Source organism: Myotis yumanensis, unplaced genomic scaffold (assembly GCF_028538775.1).
Source record: "Myotis yumanensis isolate MYYU_CA2020_CCGP unplaced genomic scaffold, mMyoYum1.0.hap1 SCAF_2, whole genome shotgun sequence".
Classification (NCBI taxonomy): domain Eukaryota; kingdom Metazoa; phylum Chordata; class Mammalia; order Chiroptera; family Vespertilionidae; genus Myotis; species Myotis yumanensis.
Genome location: NW_027223753.1, coordinates 71,762,567 through 71,785,638, shown reverse-complemented (window position 1 = coordinate 71,785,638; position 23,072 = coordinate 71,762,567). Strand labels below are relative to the sequence as shown.

The 23,072-nt window shown below is 38.8% G+C and overlaps 1 protein-coding gene across 3 annotated transcripts in view; it reads right to left on the bottom strand.

The window, feature by feature from the left end:
* The window catches only part of FNBP1L (formin binding protein 1 like), a 119,143-nt gene that overhangs the window by 37,617 nt on the left and 58,454 nt on the right, over nt 1–23,072 (bottom strand). For all 3 annotated transcript variants that reach the window (XM_070405623.1, XM_070405621.1, XM_070405622.1), the window contains exons 3-5: nt 6,430–6,483; nt 5,041–5,188; nt 4,000–4,062 (exon numbers count right to left, since the gene is read on the bottom strand). In XM_070405623.1, coding sequence (XP_070261724.1) covers nt 4,000–4,062; nt 5,041–5,188; nt 6,430–6,483 — 265 coding nt within the window. The remainder of the gene's footprint in view (nt 1–3,999; nt 4,063–5,040; nt 5,189–6,429; nt 6,484–23,072) is intronic.

Sequence of the window (23,072 nt, the reverse complement as noted above, 5' to 3'; positions counted from 1 at the left end):
CTCTGGCTTAAACTGCCAACTGAAAGCTCTACAGGTGGGGCCTGTGGATCATGGTCTTTTCCTCAGGGTGATATGGTCAGGCAGTTTCCTAGGAGAAATACTGGTATCCCTATCTTTCCCCTCAAGCTGGTTAGATTCCCCAGATACGACTCTTTTCATCTCTTGCCTGGAAAAATATATGCCTTGCTACCTATATTCTGAGAATTGCTCAAAAGAAAGCAAAGGATGTTAGTATTTTCTTTACCTAAACCCCTTATTAGAACAGTTTCTATGTCAATTTCTTGTCTTGGGGACTATGAAACTATACGAAAAGTGCAAGTTTGAATTCCAAACCTCCTCAGCACAAGGTCAAAAGGTTCCCATTTTTCACAGGATGCCTGTCTGCACTCCTTTGACCTTCCGACAAAGACAATTTCTCTGATGTTTCCCTTGGCCAGTGGGCAGAGTTCCACCTTTCACTACAGACTTAGTCCTTCAAAGTTTCAACTGTTATACAGGAGCTTCTGTTCCAACTCCCACAACATAAAGAACTAAAATCTAATCTGCTCCTGTGTGAGAATTCAAACCCAAGTCCTTACTAAGGACTTGCCCACATCCCAACACCTCTGCTCCCTTTTTTCAAATTTCATTGTATCCCTTCATACACCTATTGCTCTGGCTTTTAGTTTACCCTTAATTTCTAGCAGTTATGAGTTTAAAATAAACTCTGCTAAGAGCTTTACAAGCAATAAAAATATTTTAGCTATTATATCTAGGTATCTATAGCCAAAGGCTTCAGAGTTAGCTGAGTTTACTATATACCTAGAACCAGACATACCTATATTTTACATCAAATAAATATGCTCTGAAATGTTTTATAAGATTCTTCAAATGTACTCACTGCTTTGATAGTATGAGCCATCAAATGGGACACTTTTAGTCAAAGCATATGAATAATATATAGAATGTCACTTTCCTGTGAAGATTAAGATTAAATTTCCACATTTAATTCTCTGAAACTTAATTCAGAGCTGTGTTTTCAAATTGAGTAGCTATAGGCTACTAATTTTGTTGGAATTTGAGGCTACTAATATACAAAAGTATTTTTATATTAGGTGTCTTATTACTTACGGGAAAACAAAAGAGTCACTAATACAATATTTAGTATTTTCATTCCCTGAGAGATACTATATCTTTACACAATACAGGAATACACTCCAGAAAAGATCCTCGATTCTTCATCCTATGTGTGGCAGACTAATCAACAACCACATTTCCTCCCCCATTGTTTGTTAGAAGAGCCCACCTCCCAATATATCAACTAAAAATAGCTGATACTTGCTTTACCAGCTTCCCTACAGCTGGGGGTATGGTCAAGTAATCTAATCCTGTCAAAGGCCCCCATAAGGAAGTCTGCTGAGGGTTCTCTGGGAAAGTCTTCCTTCCCTGATAAAAAGGGACAGTTGGAAAAGATCTGCTCTCTTGTTCATATGTCTGCATGCAGTGAATAAAGATGTGGAGCTTGGCTGCCTAAGTCAACTGTTGACAGTAGGGACAAGCCTCAGGGAAAAAAGTCAACATGGTCAAGATGGCAAAGTGAACAGAAAGAAAGGAGGGACAGCCTTTGTGGCATCACTGAGTCACACAACTCAGAAACTGCTCCATTTTTGAGTCCTCTTCTTACAAGCATGTAAAATCTGTTCCTTGGAACTGCCTAAGCTGACAGACATGGCATCTCCAATGTTTCTATCTTAATCTCATCATTCCTTGAAGATCTTCACATGCTCTTATGCTCTCCAATTTAAATGCCAGTGCTGTGGGGGGGAGGGTTCAATTTTCAATTCTCTGTATCTAAGTCAGTCTGTCTCTCCCAGTTCTTTAAATCTCTTCCATTATTTCAAACATGTTAGGTATTTTACAATTGCATTTTCTTGATCAAGCAAGAAGATGTGGAACTAGGTACTGGGATCCTGCATATGTTTCTACGTAATATACAGAAATTATAGTTGTCTGCCTCCCTCACTAGACTGCAGGCTCCACGAAAACAAGAACCATGTCACATATATTCACTTTTGTACCTCCAAGACCTAGTACATGTCAAGGATGCCTTCAATAAACATGAATTGAGCTGAACTCACCTTTATTTCATAGTATTGTTAATGCCTTAAAGAAATCTCTCCTACATTTTTTGATGCTTCTTTCTTATGACTCTGTAACTTTTGCTTAATAACTGCCAATTATTCTAAAGCAAGTCAGTATATATTAACAAGAATGATTTGAGCCAACACTAGTTTTTAAAGGGACCAATGACTCATAAGTGTAGGAGTCTATTTTTTGTGCAGATGAGAACACAAACACTCACATACACTCATTGGGTGGAAGATACCAAAGATGTTAGTTAAGGCAATTTAAAATTTAATCAACGTAAACACTCCCTAAAAGTCTTGCTGAGACCAATTAAAGAGAAGATCCAAACAAAAATAAAGACAGACTATTAATATACCTAAGAATTCTCAATTAGCATTGATTACATCAATGACAGTTACATAGTAGAAATTTTTTGAAATTTAAAAATTTTAAGACAGAAATTTTTTTAAAGGAAAAAGGCTAAAAATAGTGCATAAATGCATGAGTTATTTTTAACCTCAAACTTAAAAGTCCTTTTTCCAACAACCACAAACTAAATTGCTTAATTTAACATGAAAAACCCTCAAGCATAATTTTTAAGGAATACATAGTGTCCATCATAAAAATATGCAGGCAAAGAGCAAACTGTTTGTTAATCTGAGGGCTCAAAAAGAATATTAATCTTATACTACAGAACATTTGGTAGAGCATTTTAAGTAAAGGAGAAAGGAGACAACAATGTTTCATGTAGACATCTTATTTTTCAAGTGACTACATTTTTTAAAAAACACATTAGCAAGTACCCTTGGAAAGTTTTTAAGAAAATTATTACTATGATATTACAATTTTGCCCTACCTACAGAGTACTTTATTTTCTACAACGAGATGGTCTATGACAGCAGCCAGCCTAGTACTAGGAACATTTACATTATTATAGAATCACTGAATTGGAAGAAACGTTTCATATAAGCAAGACTGCTCTTCATTTTTCATATGCTAAATATGAAGTCAACAAAAATCAGGTACTCAGTAAAAGACAGAACTAGAATCTAAGTCCTCTCAGACTCAGTCAAATGGTCTCCTAAGATACATCACTGTTTCCCTATTACTTCTATCTTATAACAACATTTTATAGCAACTACTGCAAAGTCAAAAAGAATCTTCCTTAATGTTGACAATTATCTCAATATTATAGAGACTAGAGGATCAGTGCATGAAAATTCATGCACTGGGGGGGTGGGGGGGGGGGGGGGGAGGGGGCGGTCCCTCAGCCCGGCCTGCCCCCTCTCACAGTCCAGGAGCCCTCAGGGGCAGGAGGCAACCCAGCCATCAGGGGAAGGCGACGCCCCCATCACACCTCTGCTGCTGCCACTGCCGGCAGCGCAAGCCTCGGCCGGCCCTGGTTACCTGAGCCTTGGGTGGCCAACATCCGAGGCTTGCCTACGCCTTGGGCCAGCCCTGGGTGGCTGGGCAGTCACCATCCAAGGCTTGCCTGCACCTCAGGCTGGCCCTGGGCAGCTGAGGGGCTAAAGGGACTGGGGGACTCTGGAGGCAGGCTGAGGGGACTGGGCGCCGCAACCTTGTGGCTATGGGCGCCGCCATCTTTGAGGGTGTGAGAGTCAATTAGCATATTCCCTCCTTATTGGCTGTGGGTGCTGCCATCTTTGCAATGGCATGAGGGTCAATTAGCATATTCCCTCTTTATTAGATAGGATGGTACAAGTATAAACTCATACAGAAAAAAACAATGATCTCAGTCTCTATTTATACCAATGTCAAATTATGAAAAATACATTGAGAAATATTAAAGTTAAATAGATGTAAGGCATAAGAAAATTTAGGGCTAAACAACTCTACAAAATTTCATGTTAACCATGAAACACTATAACTCACATTATCCATCTGTTTCCAGCACATGTCAAGATACTGTTGAGCTTTTCGTCCCTCTTGGAGATGCTGAAGATCATAACAACCAAAAACACAAAACAAACAAAACTTACATTTAAATAAAGTCTAAAGTCTTAAAAAGGCTTTTCACCTTATTTTTGCAAGATTCAATTATATAACTTTATCAAAATTTAATAAGAAATTTTAGTAAAGCAAAACTCTCTAAAATACATTTTATAGGAAAATATTTGAATATTTTAAATATAACTTAAGACACATATAATCTCTAAGAAAATACATGACTTTCATGAGTGGGGGCTGACAAATGTTTTCTATAAAGGGTCATATAAATATTTTAGGCTTTGCAAGCCATGTGGTCTCTGTTGCAACTCTGTAATGTAATGCAAAAGCAGCCAAAGGCAAAACATAAGTAAATGAGTGTGAGTCTGTTCCAAAATAACGTTATCTATTAGGCACTGAAATTTTAATTTCATGTAGTTTTTACATGTCATAAAATATTATTCTTTTGATTTTCTTTTCAATTATCTAAAAATGTAAAAACCTGCCCAGCCTGCATGACTCAGTAGTTGAGGGTCGACCTATGAACCAGGAGGTCACAGTTCAATTCCCAGTCAGGGAATATGCCTGGGTTGTGGGCTCATTACCAATGGGGCCTGCAGGAGGCAGCCAATCAATGATTCTCTCTCATCATTGATTTTTCTATTTCCCTCTCCCTTCCTCTCTGAAATCAATAAAAATATATTAAAAATAAATATAAATATAAAAAACAGTCTTAGCACATGAGAACTAGGAACAAAAACAGGTAGTAGACTAGATTTAGCTTATATAGTTTACCAAACCTTCATCCTGAATCCAAAAGGATTACTAATTAGCAAGAAAATCTTGAGATAATTTTAGCTAGAAGCAATACAGTGAAATAGAAAACTAGTTTATACAGAATATATATTATTTTAAAGAACAAAGTTATTATTTTATTTGAGTGAAAATATTTCAGATATATTATAGCTGGAAAAAAACAATAATTACCATTTTTCTTTCAGTTTTCAGATCATGAGCATATCTCATTAATTCACCATAAACTCTGTGTGCCATTTCTTCTGCTACTACTTCTCGCTGTCCTGCATAGTCGTTTAACTCGTTAAGGATGTTAAAAAAGGCTACACATGAAGTAAACCTGACAAAAACATATTTAAAAATGATGAAATTTATTTTTATTTTCATTACAAATATTTTGTGAGGAATGCACTGAGCCTGACACTTGACAAATTTTAACTACCTAAATCTTAGCTACTAGCTCTAAATTAACTTTGTATGGAAATAATCCTGCATTAAGTTCAAGCTGTACATGTAAATATATCTTCATGTAGTCTTAATTTATAAATAAAGGGATATTTGGGGTAAAAAAAATATAAGACTACTACCTGCAGGTTCTTTGGCATACTGAAATTTCTTAAGTTGCCAATTGACTGGCCTGAACTTGGGAATGAACTTGGTTAGATTCCTAGGCCTGGCAGCTAAACCTGTTGCAGAGATGATGGGCTTACTCTCAAGGACAGAATCTGCCAATCAAACCCCTTAAATGCATCTCAAGGGCTGGTCCACAAAACAACATTGTATCAGTTCTGGACAACAGCTGCCTGTATGCCTGCCCACATCCTAAATGGACATGAAGTACCATATGTTGGCATCAAAGGAGGGGTGGTAGGTAAGAAGGGACCACAAAACGGGGGGGGGGGGGGGATGAGTGTGAAGGGACAGAGAAAAATAAAGAGAATCACTGTATTAAAACATAGACCTACACTGAATATACTACCCTAAACACACTTACAGCTGAAGGTGAATGTTCAGACAGGATTGCATTAACATTATACCTGAGAATCCTAACAACTCACAATTATACATAAAGTGGTTTAAGTCTCGTCTCTTTTGTTTCTGCATTTTACAGCCATCCACACATTCCTGTTTAAGACTGTCAAAAGCTCACAGCCAATTCTTAATCTTGTACATATTCAAGGTTCCAAAATTACTGTCCTTTTCATTATCCCTTTAAACCAGCCAGCCAAATTGTTTTATTACTTGTAAGAGTCAAAGCAAGAAGCTAGTAACTAACTGACAATTACAAGATAACTATGGAAAAAATACTCTTTTCTTCTAGAGACTAAATTACTCAAGTGGGGTCTTAGTCTACATCTTACTTAGAAACCCACACATCAACTATTCTAGATAACTATTATCAAGCCTCAATATTAAAGTATTCATTCTTATAGAAATAACAGTAGTTCCCCTTCATAAACATTGATTTTTTAAGACAAACTTTATAAAATCTTTATGAAAAGCTAACAGCATGTTTACTTTACCAAATAAAAGTGTTTTTAAATTTTTTAATATGCAATAATAAACAGGTATATAATTTACCTTGGTTCTTCATCTTTGGAGGAACGTTTGGGACAGTACTTCTTAACCAAATTTCTATAGGAAAAAGATTTTTTAAAAATTTATAAGACATATTGTTGTTGAAATTGAAATATTCTAAAGGTTTCCAATTTCATTAATTTAATGATATAAAACAATTAAGAGCAACATAATATCTACTATCATTAACATATAATCATTGCTTATATTTTTAAAAAATACACCTGTAGAAAGAAATGTTATTTCTGTGTTTATATAAGTATAATTGTAACAAGTTGGTTGATTATGCAATCAAATAAAAAAAGAGCCCTGGCCAGGGTGGTTCAGTTGGTTGGCATCCTCCCTGGGGCTGAAAGACTATCAGTTCGATTCCCAGTCAAGGCACATGCTTGGGTTGCAGGCTCAATCCCAGGTAGGGAGCATGCAGGAGGTGGCTGATGGATGTCTCTCTCTTTCCCTCTCCCTTCCTCTCTCTTAAAAAAAAAAAAATCAATAAAAATATTTTTTTTAAATAAAAGAAATAAAAAAGAAGTACTCCCTCACCTCCTTAGGAGAGAAACACACTTGCACTGCAGGCAGAAGCGGGAGAAAATGGGGGAAAAAATTGCCCCTGCCTTCCTAACATAGTTTTCCAGAATTGTACATATACAGCATATTCAAGTGAATATAACCCTCACATTCACAAAAATTTGGCAATCATCCTACACTTTATCAAGTTTCTCCCACTGTAAGGTGTTTAAGTCCTATAGATTCTATTTACTGACTTTTACTTAACTTTTTGTGATAATTTTTATAATAAAAGGGGGAATATATTACACAAGAAGAAGCCTCTTCTTCACAGTATTTTTTAAAACATATTTTTATTGATTTCAGAGAAAAAGGGAGAGAGAGAGAGAGAGAGAGAGAGAGAGAGAGAGAGAGAGAGAGAGAGAACATCAATGATGAGAGAATCACTGATTGGCTGCCTCCTGCATGCCTCCTTCTAGAGATCAAGCCTGCAACCCAGGCATGTGCCCTTGACCAGAATTGAACCCGGGACCCTCCAGTCCACAGGCCGATGCTCTATCCACTGAGCCAAACCAGCCAGGGCTTCTTCACACTTTTTTAATGCATTGGATATAGATGTGTGAGGACAGGATGACTGAAGCTAATGCAACATCTTTCAATCATGAGTGGGAAGACCAAGAAATTCACAAGAATGCCCTGATAATCACTAAGCTTTAGAATCCCATTTCCAAACTTCTTTTTGTATGACTCTTATTTGAAGCTGAATGCTCCTATAGAAAAGCTAAGTAAAAACATACAATTAAAAAATGTAACAAAAACTGGAACTCTAAAGAAACTTCTTGGATCAAGATACAAATGTGAGTCAGCATGTGTGAGGACAATAAAAAATAAAAATAAAAAATTTTAAAAGCCCAGCTGGCATGGCTAAGTGGTTGAATATCGACCTATGAACAAGGAGGTCAGGTTCAATTCCAGGTTTCAGGCTTGATCACCAGTAGGAGGTCATGCAGGAGGCAGCCAATCAATGACTTTCTCATCACTGATGTTTCTATCTCTCTCTCCCTCTCCCTTCCTCTCTGAAATCAATACAAATATTTTTTTTGAAAAAGCTACTGTTGACCCTGAGAATGAATATACCTGTTAAGAAGGACTTTTTGAACTCAAATTTAAAAATGGATCCTAGCAGCCATTTCTAAACAGAGGCCTCTCATGCAAGATGTGTTTCTGGGAAAAACCTGCCCCGAGTTCTTGCTAGCTGAACCAACCCTTATTATAAAGGAGTTCCTAGAATATATTTCAACCAATAAAACTGAGATTTTCACCATCCAATCAGAGCTGTACATCTTCACAGACCAATCAGAATAGTGCTTTCTGGACCAAAATGTGAGGATTTGGAGTCCTCATTTGCATGATAACAAACCAATCAGGGACCAGGGACCAGGACTATAGAAGTCAATCCCAAAATTTGTGTTGTAATTCTAGGGTAGACATGTTCTCTTTCTGCTGAAGTTAAAATGATAAGTATAATCCTAGAGTCACCATGTGGGAAAAGCCTACTTGGAAATTTAATCAACAGAGAGGAAAGCAAAACCAAAAGGAGAAAAATTAACACTTTCTGAAAACCCAGGTACTTGAACTTTATAGTCACACAAGCCAATGAATTTCTTTCTCTGCTTAAACCAATCTGAGCTGAGATTCTGACACTGGAAAAAATCATGACAACCATAGTCATAGGTTAACCGAAAGTCTTAACATATCTTAACTACAGCATAAACAACACTAATGTGAACTCTAGCTTCTGGGAGGAAGAGCACATGAATCACAGGAGGGAGAGAAAGGAAAAGAAAGTAAATTTACCTTTACCTTTTGACCATGCAGTTAGTTCTCAACAATTTTTTTAAATTACTCTTGCCTTTCTTTATGTAAAAGTCACCCATCTATTAGCAACTCTCCCCAAACTCTAAGTCTCCAGAGCCTTCAAAAACAATACACAAGCCACTAAAGAATCCATCCAAGCCAATCCTGCCAACAGAAAACAATAGCATGTTGCAAAATGTTCCTCTTGTATTCCACCAAGTCAAAATTTGTATCCTAGGAAAACATGTTCTGAAAGAAGACACAACAAATTATTTCGTACTCATTTCTAGGGAGAGAATCTGGGAAGAGACTTGAAATTAAATGTGTTACAATGATCACACACTGTTTGTGTAGTATGTTTTTTTAATTATAAAATCGTACCAAAAAAAATTTATCTCTCAAAGCAGCTGATCTCAGTTGGGCCTTCTAAGAAAAGTCTAAAGTCATCAAAAATTCATATCAAGGTTTGAATGGTTAATAATACCCACAAATCCCTGCTTTGCATTTTTAACATAATCTGCTTATTAGGTCAAATAAATCTCAGACTGATTTGCCTTAAATACAGGGTGGGGCAAAAGTAGGTTTACAGTTGTTCATATGGCAAATAATACAACAATTAATAAATAATAACACAGAATAAACTGTGTTTCATGTACTCACAATTGTATACCTACTTTTGCCCCACACCCTGTATGCAAGTGTGAAGCATTTGGGTTGCTCCTGAAATAAAAATATGTTAGACAATTCATCTCTCTGTCCCATAGTAGCGGTTTCCCTAGGCTATTTTTTTCCCCCAGAAACTTTTCCTCTCTTCTATGCCCAGAGATTCTCCAAGTAACCAATTATAATAGCATTTTATACATAAGGCATGCTTTTTTTAACACGGTGTTATAAATCAGGAATTAATTAAAACAAAGTTTTATATGCATACAATACATATTATAGAAATTATAATAGATGTCATAGATAAGTTGGTACTTTTGATGTGTTTGATCCATGTTTTCTAAGTACCTTAGGATCATGCACTCTGGATACAGAGAATTAACACTGTTTCTTCAGTGGTCTGAGAAGGTTCCTAAATGTAATGAGCTTCTCCAAAGATTACAGTGTTATTTATATATACCAGTATAGGATATCTCAAAAAAATTTAAAGGCTGAAAATCATCTCTATAGAGTTTCAACCTATCAACAGTTGAGGCACTCTGAGTTCTAATGACTATTTAACAGGTGATCAATATCACATTTATTTGTAAAACGGGATACAAATCACACTATCTATATCTTCTAGCAGAAGGGTAATATTAGATACACGAGACTAGCTCTTACCTCTTTTCTAAAGCTCTCCCTATATCTAACAGTTATCAGGCTTAGGAATTGCCAGGCCCTATTTGTGGGCCTCAGTTAAGTGATCCAGAGATAGAAAATGGAATCTAGCTGGGCCAAGAGTTCTCTTCCTGGAGTTTTTAAGTCTTTGGACTCGATTCAGCTTTGAGGCCAGTAAGAGAGCTGAATCTGAGACATAAATCTGGCACTGTTGGTGACTACGTTTTCTGCCAAATGAAGAAAGCCAGCCTCTACTGAAAGAATAAAGCCAACCCACCAAAAGAAGAAAGAAGTAGACGACAACAGCAAAGGGCTCTGGCTGTGTTTCAGACACTGGCTTTTTTCTCTGTGACCCAGCTGCACCAGGCCTTCTAGCAACTTGACTATTTAACTTCTTAAGCTCAATTAAAAAATCAAATCCATTAAAAAAAATCAAATAAATTTTTTCCTATTAATAAATTTCCCATTACGTTTATACTAGCTCATATTGGGTTTTCCATCACTTACAGCCACATATCTTCTCTCACACAGTGGAAAATGAAATGCAGAAGATACCCACACATAGGCACCACTCCTCCTCACAGCCTCTGTGCCTCGCTCTGCTCCAACATGTCCAGCCCTGGAGAGACCAAGTGGTACATGGAGTCTCTGGCTGCTGTTTCCCAGATTCATGCTGAAAAGGGTGGTTAACAGCTACACACTCTCCAAGACTGAGTTCCTAACCTTCATGCTCCCTTCACAAAGAACCAGATGGACCTGTGACTTTGATGTCATGGTGAAGAAATTGGACCTCAACTGTGACGGGCAGCTAGATTTCCAAGAATTTCTTAATCTTATTAGCGGCCTTGTGGAACCTGCCATGACTCTTTTACCCATTCCCAGCGGTATATCTAAGGAGACCTTGGAGCTAGCCTGTGACCCACTCCCCTTTCCTTCCGTCTCCAGATCATCATCTCCTTAGACCACACATACTCTGAGCCCAGCGCACCCACCACCCCATGCAGGCCCCTTCTGTGGCTAGTAATAAAACATTATCGTTTTCTAAACACACACACACACATAAGCTATCCACATATGAAAGAATGAAGGTGTACCCTTCTCCTTACCTCACACCACATATAGAGATTAACTCAAAACCTAAGAACTAATACTATAAAACTCTTAAAAGAAGACACAGGGGGAAAGCTTCATGACAGGATTTGCCAATGATTTCTTAAATACGAAACCAAAGGCACAGGCAACAAAAGAAATAAATAAATACTGGTATATTGGACACCAAAATTTAAAACTTCTGCGCATCAAAGTCCACAAAGCAAGACAACCTATCAAATTGGAGAAAGGATTTACAAATTACATATCTGATAAGGGGTTGAGATCCAAAATATATATAGAACACCTAAAACTCAGTAACAACTAATAATCTGATTTCAAAATGGGCAATGAACTTAAATATAATTTCTCCAAAGACATACAAATGCTAACAATCATGAAAAAATTATCAATGTCACTAATGACCAGAGATAAATGCAAATTAGAACCACAATGAGATCTCCCACACCCATTAAGATGGCTACTATAAAGAAAAATAAAAGAAAATAACAAGTGTTGCCTGGGATGTGGACAAATTGGAAGTCTTGTTCATTACTGGTAGGAATGCAAATTAGTTTAGCCACTGCAGAAAACAGTACCTAGTTCGTCAAAAAATTAAACACAGAATTATGATACAACAACTCCTCTTCCAGGCATATACACAAAAGAGTTGAAAGCAGAGACTCAAACACACACATTTCTACACTCATGTTCACAGCATCATTATCCACAACTAGAGGCCCGGTGCACGAAATTCATGATCTGGTACAGTCCCTAGGCCTGGCTGGCAATCGCAGCGCGAGCGTCTGGAGTGGAAGGGCAGTTCCCAGCTGACCTCCGGGCCCTAGGCAGCACCTGAGCCCCCAGGCCCCCACGCGCCCCCCTCCACCTGAGTCATGGAGCCCAAGTCCCCATGCGGAGATGTGGTAAGCACGGCTAGACACCATGGGCCGGGGCCCAGCATGGGCCTCTGGGCCACCCAGCGGCACCACACAGAAGCCAGGCCGGCTACTTGAAGGGAGAGCCACCAGAATCCCTGTGCTGACTCATTCTCCCATACCACAGACGCCATCTCTCTTGGGTGGAGCACTCTCCTCCAGGTGGCATAGCGGGGGAAATAACCCTAAACCAGCGGTTCTCAACCTGGGGGTCGAACGACCCTTTCACAGGGGTCGTCTAAGACCATCGGAAAACACATATATAATTACATATTGTTTTTGTGATTAATCACTATGCTTTAATTATGTTCAATTTGTAACAATGAAATTGGGGGTCACCACAACATGAGGAACTGTATTAAAGGGTCATGGCATTAGGAAGGTTGAGAACCACTGCCCTAAACAGTGAAGTGTAAGCCCTGAGGAATACAGCCAGAGGCTCTTTCAGTGACTGAACCTGACAGGCAGCCAGCAGGCAGAGGCAGATAGAGCCAGATCTCATCAGGGTGCCTTGAGACTTTTGCTGACCTGCCCCCAGGTCCCGTGCTGCTAAAAGCCAGCCTTGGTGCACAGTAGAGGCAAGCATAAACTGTGGATTGCAGGTAACTCCAAACAGGTAGCCAAGGGCCAATAACAGGCCAAGTCTTACATTGGCCTACATCACAGTCCTTCCCAAGAGGTTAAGAACCAACACACCCAATGACTAGCTTTGGACAACATCAGAGCAAGATCCACTAAGTTTCACAAGTAGCATATCCAAAGAGAGATCTTAGCAGGCACCAAACCCTGCTGAGGTGAACTCTGATTCCTGTGGTCAGCACCTGCACAATAGCTCACGCACTATGGTCAGGGTTGAACCTCACAGTCAGCCAACCTGAGGGTCGATTCCATGCAGGAATGGGCCAATGTCAATAATGACTCAATTACAACAGGAGGGCCCACATAACCCACCACATGGGACATTCCTGGAGCATCCAGCCAGGTGATCATGGAGACTGCACCACTGGACCCTACAGGACACCTATTACATAAGGCCACTCCACCAAGACTGGGAGTCAGACCAGATCTATCTAATACCTGGTACATAGAAACAAACACAAAGAGGCAGCAGAAACTGGGAGACAAAGAAACAGGCCCCAAATGAAAGAACAGGAGAAATCTCCAGAAATTTGAAGGAATAATGCTACCTGATATCAAACTTTACAAGGCCCCAGTAATCAAAACCATATGGTACTGGCATAAAAACAGACATATAGATCAATGGAATAGAGAGCCCAGAAATAAACCCACACCTGATAGTCAATTAATACTTGACAGAAGAGGCAAAAATATACAATGGGGTAAATAGTCTATTCGATAAAAGGTGCTGGGAATATTGGACAGATACATGCAAAAAAAAAAAAGAAAAGAAACTAAACCACCCTTTTATACCATACACAAGAATAAACTCAAAATGGATTAAATACTTAAATGTGAGACTCAAAAACCATAAAAATCCTAGAACGGACATTTCTTGTAGCAATATTTTTTGTAATATATCTCCTTAGGCAAGTGAAACAAAAGGAAAAATAAACAAATGGGACTACATCAAACTGAAGAGTTTTTGCACAGCAAAGGAAACCATCAGTAAGTGAAAAAACATCTCACTGAATGGGAGAACATAGTTGCCAATGATACATCTGATAAGGGACTAAGAACTTATAAAACTCAATACCAAAAACCAAACAATGAAATTCAAAAATGGACAAAGGACCTGAATAGACACTTTTCCAAACAGAACATTCAGATGCCCAACAGATATATGGAAAAATGCTCCATGTCACTAATCATTAGAGAAATGAAAATTGAAAACACAATGAGATATCACCTCACACCTGTCAAAATGGCTATCATCAATAAATCAGCAAACAAGTGTTGGCAAGGATGTGGAGAAAAGGGAAACTTAGTGCACTGTTGATGGAAATGTAGATTGGTACAGCCACTGTGTAAAGTAGTATGAAGATACCTCAAAAAATTTAAAAATAGAACTACCGTATGACCCAGCACTTCCACTTCTGGGAATTTATCCAAAGAAACCTCAAACACTAATTTAAAAGAATATATGCACCCCTATGTTCACTGCAGTGTTATTTACAACAGACAAGATATGAAAGTAGCCCAAATCTTGGAAGTATCCCATCAGTAGATGAGTGGATAAAACAGCTATGGTACATTTACATAATGGAATACTACTTGGCCATAAAAAAGAAGGGAATCTTACCCTTTGAGACAGCATGGATGAACCTGGAGAGCATTATGCTAAGTGAAATAAGCCAGTCAGAGAAAGACAAGTACCATATGATTTCACTCATAATGTGGAATCTAATGAACAAAATGAATTATCAAGCAAAATAGTGGCAGACTCATAGAGAGCAGGCTGACAGCTATCAGAGGTGGGAGAGTGAGGGGGTGGATGGATTGAGCAAAGAAGATTTAAAAAAGAGAAAAAACTAAAAAATAAAGGTATTTGGAGAGATTTCTGCTCTCGTTAAGATAAGAGTAGCTTTTAAGGTTTCTATCGTCCAATCTATTTCTCTTCTAGTATACCACACTGCCACACATTTAAACCAGAAAGACATGATCTGGGGTGGCAGTAGGGTAATATAATTTCACATAACAATCTTTATGATAGCACTTAATACCATAATTATTTTTACTAAAAAATAAAATAAAATGATGCCTATGTATATAGAACTATTTTTTAACTTAGAAATTTTAATCTCTGCCATACAAATACAATAAATTTATTAAAGGAATGACTGAGTTCAGTTTTTTATGTCTGCAAAACATAAAACACTCTACTAAATTATCTTAAATCAGTTTATCATCAATCAAAATGGACATGACTCAATTGTGGATAGCTATATCTTTAAACATAATTAGATGCTTTGTTTTCTATTTATTACCACCCTCAAACCACTACCAAAAATCAAGGTAAAATTAAACCAAAGCCATCAAAACAGACAAATAGATGAGAAGAAAATAAACTTGAAATACCAAAGGCCAAAAAATTTTAATATCTTGTAATACAGGGTGGGGCAAAAGTAGGTTTACAATTGTTTGTGTGGAAAATAATACAATAATAAATAATAATACAAGAATAAACTCTGGGAGGAAGCAAGATGGCGGCGATATAGGCAGACGCGTCCCAGGTCTTGTCCCGGAGCAAACGGAGTAAGCAGCTGAAACTAATAACACCCACCCCGAATTGGCAAATTTACTCAGCTGGTGAGACGGCTTGCAGCCTGGAAGGGCAGACCTCCCCTGGAAAGGTTAAAAACCAGGGATCTGGGCAGGAAAGTTTGCCAGACCTGAGCCCAGAGGGTCGGAGGGAGACCGCATGGCAGACAGCCGCGTCTCTTGGGACAGACACAGACCCTGACCAGGGTAAGGAGTTCCGCGGGTTTGCTGGCGCCAGGAGATTTGAGATTTGGATTTTGTGATTGCGGAGAACTGAGACTAAAGGGGGCATCCTGAGGAACTGATCAGACCGTGCAGTGCCCATAAGAGAGGAGCGTTTCCCAGACCATGCAGTGCTGGTAAGAGGAGCGTTTCCCAGACCGGTAAGAGGAGCGTTTCCGCGGCCGGCCGGCGTTTGTCTGTTTCTTAGTTTTCACTGAACCCTGCTCATAGGACAGTTCGGATACAGACACTCACCTGTGCTGAAGAGAGGGTGAAGGTGCAGACGAGGGGAATCTGGGGAGAGGCTGAGGAAAGAGGGGGAGCCGGAGGAGGTGGCAGCGAATTGAGTGCTGAGACCCCCCTGGGCCCAGGACTGGGGCAGCCATTCCTCCAGAGGGTGGAATTCCTCCCCCCAGCCCCCCAGGCAAGGAGCACAGCCACACCCAGATTCCACCCTGTATGAGATAAAGGACTAAAACAAGCTGATTAGTCCCTGGGAGTTACCAGGGTCTGGCCTATAGAGGGATTTTCAGTCCCACCAACAACACAGAGCAGGGTAAGGATTAAAAAAGGATAGAGAAGCTGTATAGCCTCAGAGGCCAACCCAAAAACACTGCCACCCAGAGGTTGAGCCACAAACTGACTCTTAGGGGAATACAAATTAAGGCAGACTGGACCACAAATACGGCCTGCTTTAAAATCAGGACTGTGATTTACAACACGGAGGAACAGTATAATGCAGGCAACACTCTCCTAAATACCTGGCAGGACCAAGGCGAACCAGGCTGAAGAGTAGAAGAACCGAAAGACCATCACTACTGCAAATTTTTTCTTTTTCTTTTTCTTTTTAATTTTTTCACCTTTTTACTAAGAAACCAATTTTTTTTTCTCTTTTTCTTCTTTTTCCATCACCTGATTTTACCCTTTCAATTACCACATTTTTATTTTTAACCAGTATTATTACTCCTACCATTTTACCATTTTTTAAAGTGCCATTTTATTTTCTCTTTATTTTCTTTTGGGATTAGTGTTCTCCATTCTATTTTCATCGTTCCTTTAGCATTAATTTTCCCTATCTCAATTCCACCTCTTTGCTAAAACCCTCTTCCTTACTTTTCCCCTTTTGGTGTCCTGTTTCTCTTACCCTATTCCTGCTCCAGACCTTCCCAATTCCCTCTTTTTACCCCCTGTCTAATTCCACCCTACTTATATATCCTATTTCCAATCTACTGCTCTAAATCCTTATACACCTATTCTTTATCCTTCTTCACTTTCCAACCATTTTTTTTTTTTTCTCTCTTATCTTTCTATTGTTTTCTTGATTGTTGAATATATTGGGCTTTTTTTTTTTTTTTTTTTTTTTTTTAATTTGTTTGTTTGTTTTGTTTTGTGTTTTTTCTTCTTTTTTAGGACTGGTTGTGAGGTTGTTTTTCTTTTTCTTTTTCTTTTTCTTTTTTTTTTTCTGCTGGTTTTTCCCTTCCCTCCCCCACCCCACCCCAGCTATTTTTGTGCTTCTGTTTTCCCTTACCCCTCTGGATATTATTGGTGGTTTGTAGTTTGCATTCATCTCCAGGGATCTGTTGCTGGAATTTGTTGAGATTAGTGGCAGTTCCATTGGAGTTTGCTCCTCATACGGGGAGTCTCTTCCCCACTTCTACTTCATTCTCTTTTTTCGCTCTCTTTTTTCCCCCCTCTTTTTTCCCAATTCTATTTTTGCACTCCTTTTTTGTTTGTTTTTTTCTTATTTTTCTTTTCTGTTCTCTCTTTTATCTTCTTCTCTTCTTTCTCCCTTATCCCCTAATTCTCTTAATTCGGGTGGTCACCTTTATTTGGGGTTATTAATATTGTGAATATACTTGTGTTCAGTGCCTGGTACGTTGTGCCTTGCTCTGTTGTATTTTGTGCCTTTAAATCAACGCAGCAGATCCAAGCAACAGCAGCCCCCTGATCACCGCAGCCTCCTGATCACCACAGCCTCCTGATCACCACACCCTCTGTCTGTGGAACAGCAACTGTACGTGAAGCCTCCCCCCACCAGCCAGAAGAGCCAACACAGCTGTGAACAACACCCACCAGAGGAGCTGCTGCCAACTGGAAAGCAGCTGCTACCGCAACCGTCTGAGCAGCAACCACAACCCAAGGAGCCCCTGCCACCCAGGGAGCAGCCACTGAACACCTCAACATCTACATATGTCAGCGAGATCAAACATGGGTAGGCAAAGAAACCCCCAAAGGAAAGAAAAGGAGGACTCGCCAGAAAAGCAGCTAAGTGAGACAGAGATATGCAACATGACGGAAAAAGAATTCAGAATAAGGTTCCTAGAGTACATGCACCACATGTTCAAGAAGCAAGAAGAAACAGATGAAAAACTCAACTACTTATGCAAGAAGCTAGAAGAAACAGATGGAAAAATCAACAACTTAAGTAAGTCCCAAGAAGAAATGAAGAGTGACATAGCTTCAATAAAAAACTCCATTGAAAGTATCAACAGTAGACTGGGAGAAGCGGAGGACCGAATTAGTGAATTAGAAGACAAGGAAGCAAAACACACTCAAACTGTACGGCAAATGGAGAAAAAAATTAAAAGACAGGAGGAGAGCCTAAGGGAGCTTTGGGACAACATGAAACGAAACAACATACGAATAATAGGGGTGCCAGAACAACAGAAAGATGAACATGGATTAGAAAACCTATTCGAAGAAATAATATCAGAAAACTTCCCTGAGGTGGGGAAGAAAAAAGTCACACAAGCCCAGAGAGTCCCAAACAAGGTGAACCCGAAAAGACCCACACCAAGACACATCATAATTACCATGGCAAATGTTCAGGATAAAGAGAGAATCTTACAGGCTGCAAGAGAGAGACGGAAAGTAACATACAAGGGATCTCCCATTAGATTATCAAATGATTTCTCAACAGAAACACATCAGGCCAGAAAAGAATGGACGGAAATCTACAAAGTGATGCAAAGCAAAGGACTGAATCCAAGAATACTCTATCCAGCAAGGCTATCATTCAAAATTGAAGGGGAAATAAGAAGCTTCACAGACAAAAAAGGGCTAAGGGAGTTTATCACCACCAAGCCAGCCATGCAAGAAATGCTAAAGGGACTGGTGTAAAAAGAAGAAATATCAAGCTCAGAAAGAAAACAGCCACACACACACACACAAAAAGAAATGGCTACAAACAAATACCTTTCAATAATAACTTTAAATGTAAATGGACTAAATGCTCCAACCAAAAGACATCGAGTGGCTGAATGGATAAAAAAACATGACCCATACATCTGCTGTCTACAAGAGACCCACCTCATTAGAAGGGACTCACACAGACTGAAAGTGAAGGGATGGAAAAATATCTTTCACGCAAATGGAAAGGAAAAGAAAGCTGGGGTAGCAATACTTATATCGGACAAAGTACATCTCAAAGTGAAGGCCATAACCAGAGATAAGGAAGGCCACTTCATAATACTAAAGGGATCAATACAACAAGAAGATATAACCCTGGTAAACATATATGCACCCAATGCAGGAGCACCCACATACATAAGAAAACTTCTGGAAGATATCAGGGGAGAGATCGACAACAATACAATCATAGTAGGGGACTTTAATACACCACTGACATCACTGGATAAATCCGCTAGACAAAAACTCAGCAAAGAAACAGCAATCCTAAATGACTCACTAGATCAGATGGACTTAATTGACATCTTCAGAACACTTCACCCCACAGCTGCGGAATATACATTCCTCTCAGGTGCTCATGGGACATATTCAAAAATAGACCACATATTGGGTCACAAGCAAAGTCTCCACAAATTCAAGAAGATTGAAATCATAAAAAGCTTCTTCACAGACCACGATGGCATAATGTTAGAAATAAACTACAATAAAAACAACCCAAAATACTCAAACACTTGGAAGCTGAATAGCATGTTATTAAATATTGATTGGGTTACCGATGACATCAAAGAAGAAATTAAAAACATCCTGGACACTAATGACAATGAAAACACAACAATCCAAAACCTCTGGGACACAATGAAAGCAGTCCTGAGAGGGAAGTTTATAGCTCTACAGGCCTATCTCAAAAAACAAGAAAAAATGGTAGTCAATCATCTAACTCTACAACTCAAAGAATTAGAAAGAGAGCAACAAGAAAACCCCAGAGTGAGCAGAAGGAAGGAGATAATAAAGATTAGAGCAGAAATCAATGAAATAGAGACCAAAAAAACAATACAGAAAATCAATGAAACCAAGAGCTGGTTCTTTGAAAGGATAAACAAGATTGACAAACCCCTAGCCAGGCTCACCAAGAAGCAAAGAGAGAGGTCCCAAATAAACCAAATCAGAAATGATAGAGGCGAAATAACAACAGACCCCACAGAAATACAAATGATTGTTAAACAATACTACGGGCAACTCTACTCCAACAAACTAGACAACCTGGAGGAAATGGACAAATTCCTAGAAAAATACAACATTCCAAAACTCAATCAGGAAGAATCTAAAAACCCCAATAGGCCAATAACTATGGAAGAAATTGAAGCAGTCATCAGAAAGCTTCCAGCAAACAAAAGCCCAGGGCCAGACGGCTTCACAGGGGAGTTCTACCAAACATTCAAGGAAGAACTAAAACCTACCCTCCTCAGACTACTACAAAAAATTCAAGAGGAAGGAACGCTTCCAAGCTCATTCTATGAAGCCAGCATCACCCTAATACCAAAACCAGGTAAAGACATCACAATGAGAGAGAATTACAGGCCAATATCCCTCATGAACATAGATGCCAAAATCCTCAACAAAATCTTAGCAAATCGGATCCAGCAGTACATCAGAAGGATCATACACCATGACCAAGTAGGATTCATCCCAGAGATGCAAGGATGGTACAACATCCGTAAATCAATAAATGTGATACATCACATAAACAAATTGAAAGAAAAAAACCACATGGTCATATCAATTGATGCAGAAAAAGCATTCGACAAAATCCAACACCCATTTTTGATAAAAACTCTCAGAAAGGTGGGAATAGAAGGATCATACCTCAACATAATAAAAGCCATATATGACAGGCCCACTGCCAACATCATACTCAATGGACAAAAACTAACACCATTTCCCCTAAGAACAGGAACAAGACAGGGATGCCCACTCTCACCACTCCTGTTCAACATAGTACTGGAAGTATTAGCCATTGCAATTAGGCAAGAAGAAGGAATAAAAGGCATCCAAATTGGAAAAGAGGAAGTAAAACTGTCCTTATTTGCAGATGACATGATATTATACATACAAAACCCTAGAGACTCCATCAAAAAGCTACTAGACTTAATACATGAATTTGGCAATGTAGCAGGATACAAAATTAACCCCAAGAAATCTGAGGCATTTCTATACACCAACAGTGAACTTTCAGAAAGGGAGATCAGAAAAACAATCCCATTTACCATCGCACCAAAAAAATTAAGATACCTAGGAATAAACTTAACTAAAGAGGTTAAAGACCTCTACTCAGAAAACTACAGGACGTTGAAAAAAGAGATAGAGGAAGACATAAACAGATGGAAGAACATACCATGTTCTTGGATTGGTAGAATCAACATCATTAAAATGTCCATACTACCCAAAGCAATCTATACATTCAACGCACTTCCCATTAAAATACCAATGGCCTTCTTCAAAGATCTAGAACGAACTCTCCAAAAATTCATCTGGAATAAAAAAAGACCCCGAATAGCTGCAACGATCCTGAGAAAGAACAAAGTAGGTGGGATCTCAATGCCAGATATCAAGCTGTATTACAAAGCCACTGTTCTCAAAACTGCCTGGTACTGGCACAAGAACAGACATATAGATCAGTGGAATAGAATAGAGAGTCCAGAAATTAGCCCGAACCAATATGCTCAATTAATTTTTGACAAAGGAGGCATGAACATACAATGGAGCCAAGATAGTCTCTTCAATAAATGGTGTTGGGAAAATTGGACAGACATATGCAAGAAAATGAAACTAGACCACCAACTTACACCATACACAAGAATAAACTCAAAATGGATAAAGGACTTAAATGTACGACAGGAAACCATAAAAATTCTAGAAGAATACAAAGGCAACAAAATCTCAGACATATGCCAAAACAATTTCTTCACTGATACAGCTCCTAGGGCAGTTGAAACTAAAGAGAAACTGAACAAATGGGACTACATCAAAATAAAAAGCTTCTGCACAGCAAAAGAAACCATCAACAAAACAACAAGAAAACCCACCTCGTGGGAAAACATATTTGCCAACGTCATATCGGATAAGGGCTTAATCTCCAAAATTTATAGGGAACTCATACAACTTAACAAAAAGAAGATAAACAATCCAATCAAAAAATGGGCAAAGGATCTAAATAGACACCTTTCAAAAGAGGACATTCAGAAAGCCAAGAGACATATGAAAACATGCTCAAAGTCACTAATCATCCGAGAGATGCAAATCAAAACAACAATGAGGTACCATCTCACACCTGTCAGAATGGCCATCATCAACAAATCAACAAACGACAAGTGCTGGAGAGGATGTGGAGAAAAAGGAACACTTGTGCACTGCTGGTGGGAATGCAGACTGGTGCAGCCACTATGGAAGGCAGTATGGAGGTTCCTCAAAAAATTGGAAATGGAACTCCCATTTGACCCTGTGATCCCACTACTAGGAATATATCCCAAGAAACCAGAAACACCTATCAGAAAGGATATATGCACCCAGATGTTCATAGCAGCACAATTCACCATAGCTAAGATCTGGAAACAGCCTAAGTGCCCATCAGTAGATGAATGGATTAGAAAACTGTGGTACATCTACACGATGGAATACTATGCTGCTGTTAAAAAGAAGGAACTCCTACCATTTGCAACATCATGGATGGAACTGGAGAGCATTATGCTAAGTGAAACAAGCCAGTCAATGAAGGAAAAATACCACATGATCTCACTCATTCATGGATAATAAAGACCATTACAAACTTTTGAACAATAATAGATACAGAGGCAGAGCTGCCTCAAACTGATTGTCAAACTGCAGTGGGAAGGCCAGAGAGAGTTGGGGGGCAGGAGGGAGGGGAGTAAGAGATCAACCGAAGGACTTGTATGCATGCATATAAGCATAACTAATGGACATAAGACACTGGGGGGTAAGGGAGGGTAGTGGTTTGTCAAGGGCGGGGGGGGGGAAAAAGGATACTTATGTAATACCCTTTGTAATACTTTAAGAGGGAAAAAAAAAAAAAAAAAAAAGAATAAACTCTGAGTTTCCCATACTCAAAATTGTAAACCTTTTGCCCCACCTTGTATGTTTAAAATGTAAATGTTTAACATTCTGATTATAATTATTATTTAGGAGGGAAAAAAGCTGCCTGCCTACTATGAAAGAAATTGTCCTCTACATAGAATAAACAGGAGGGAGTTAACCAAAAGAATTTTTTCCATTAAAGAAGAGGAAATA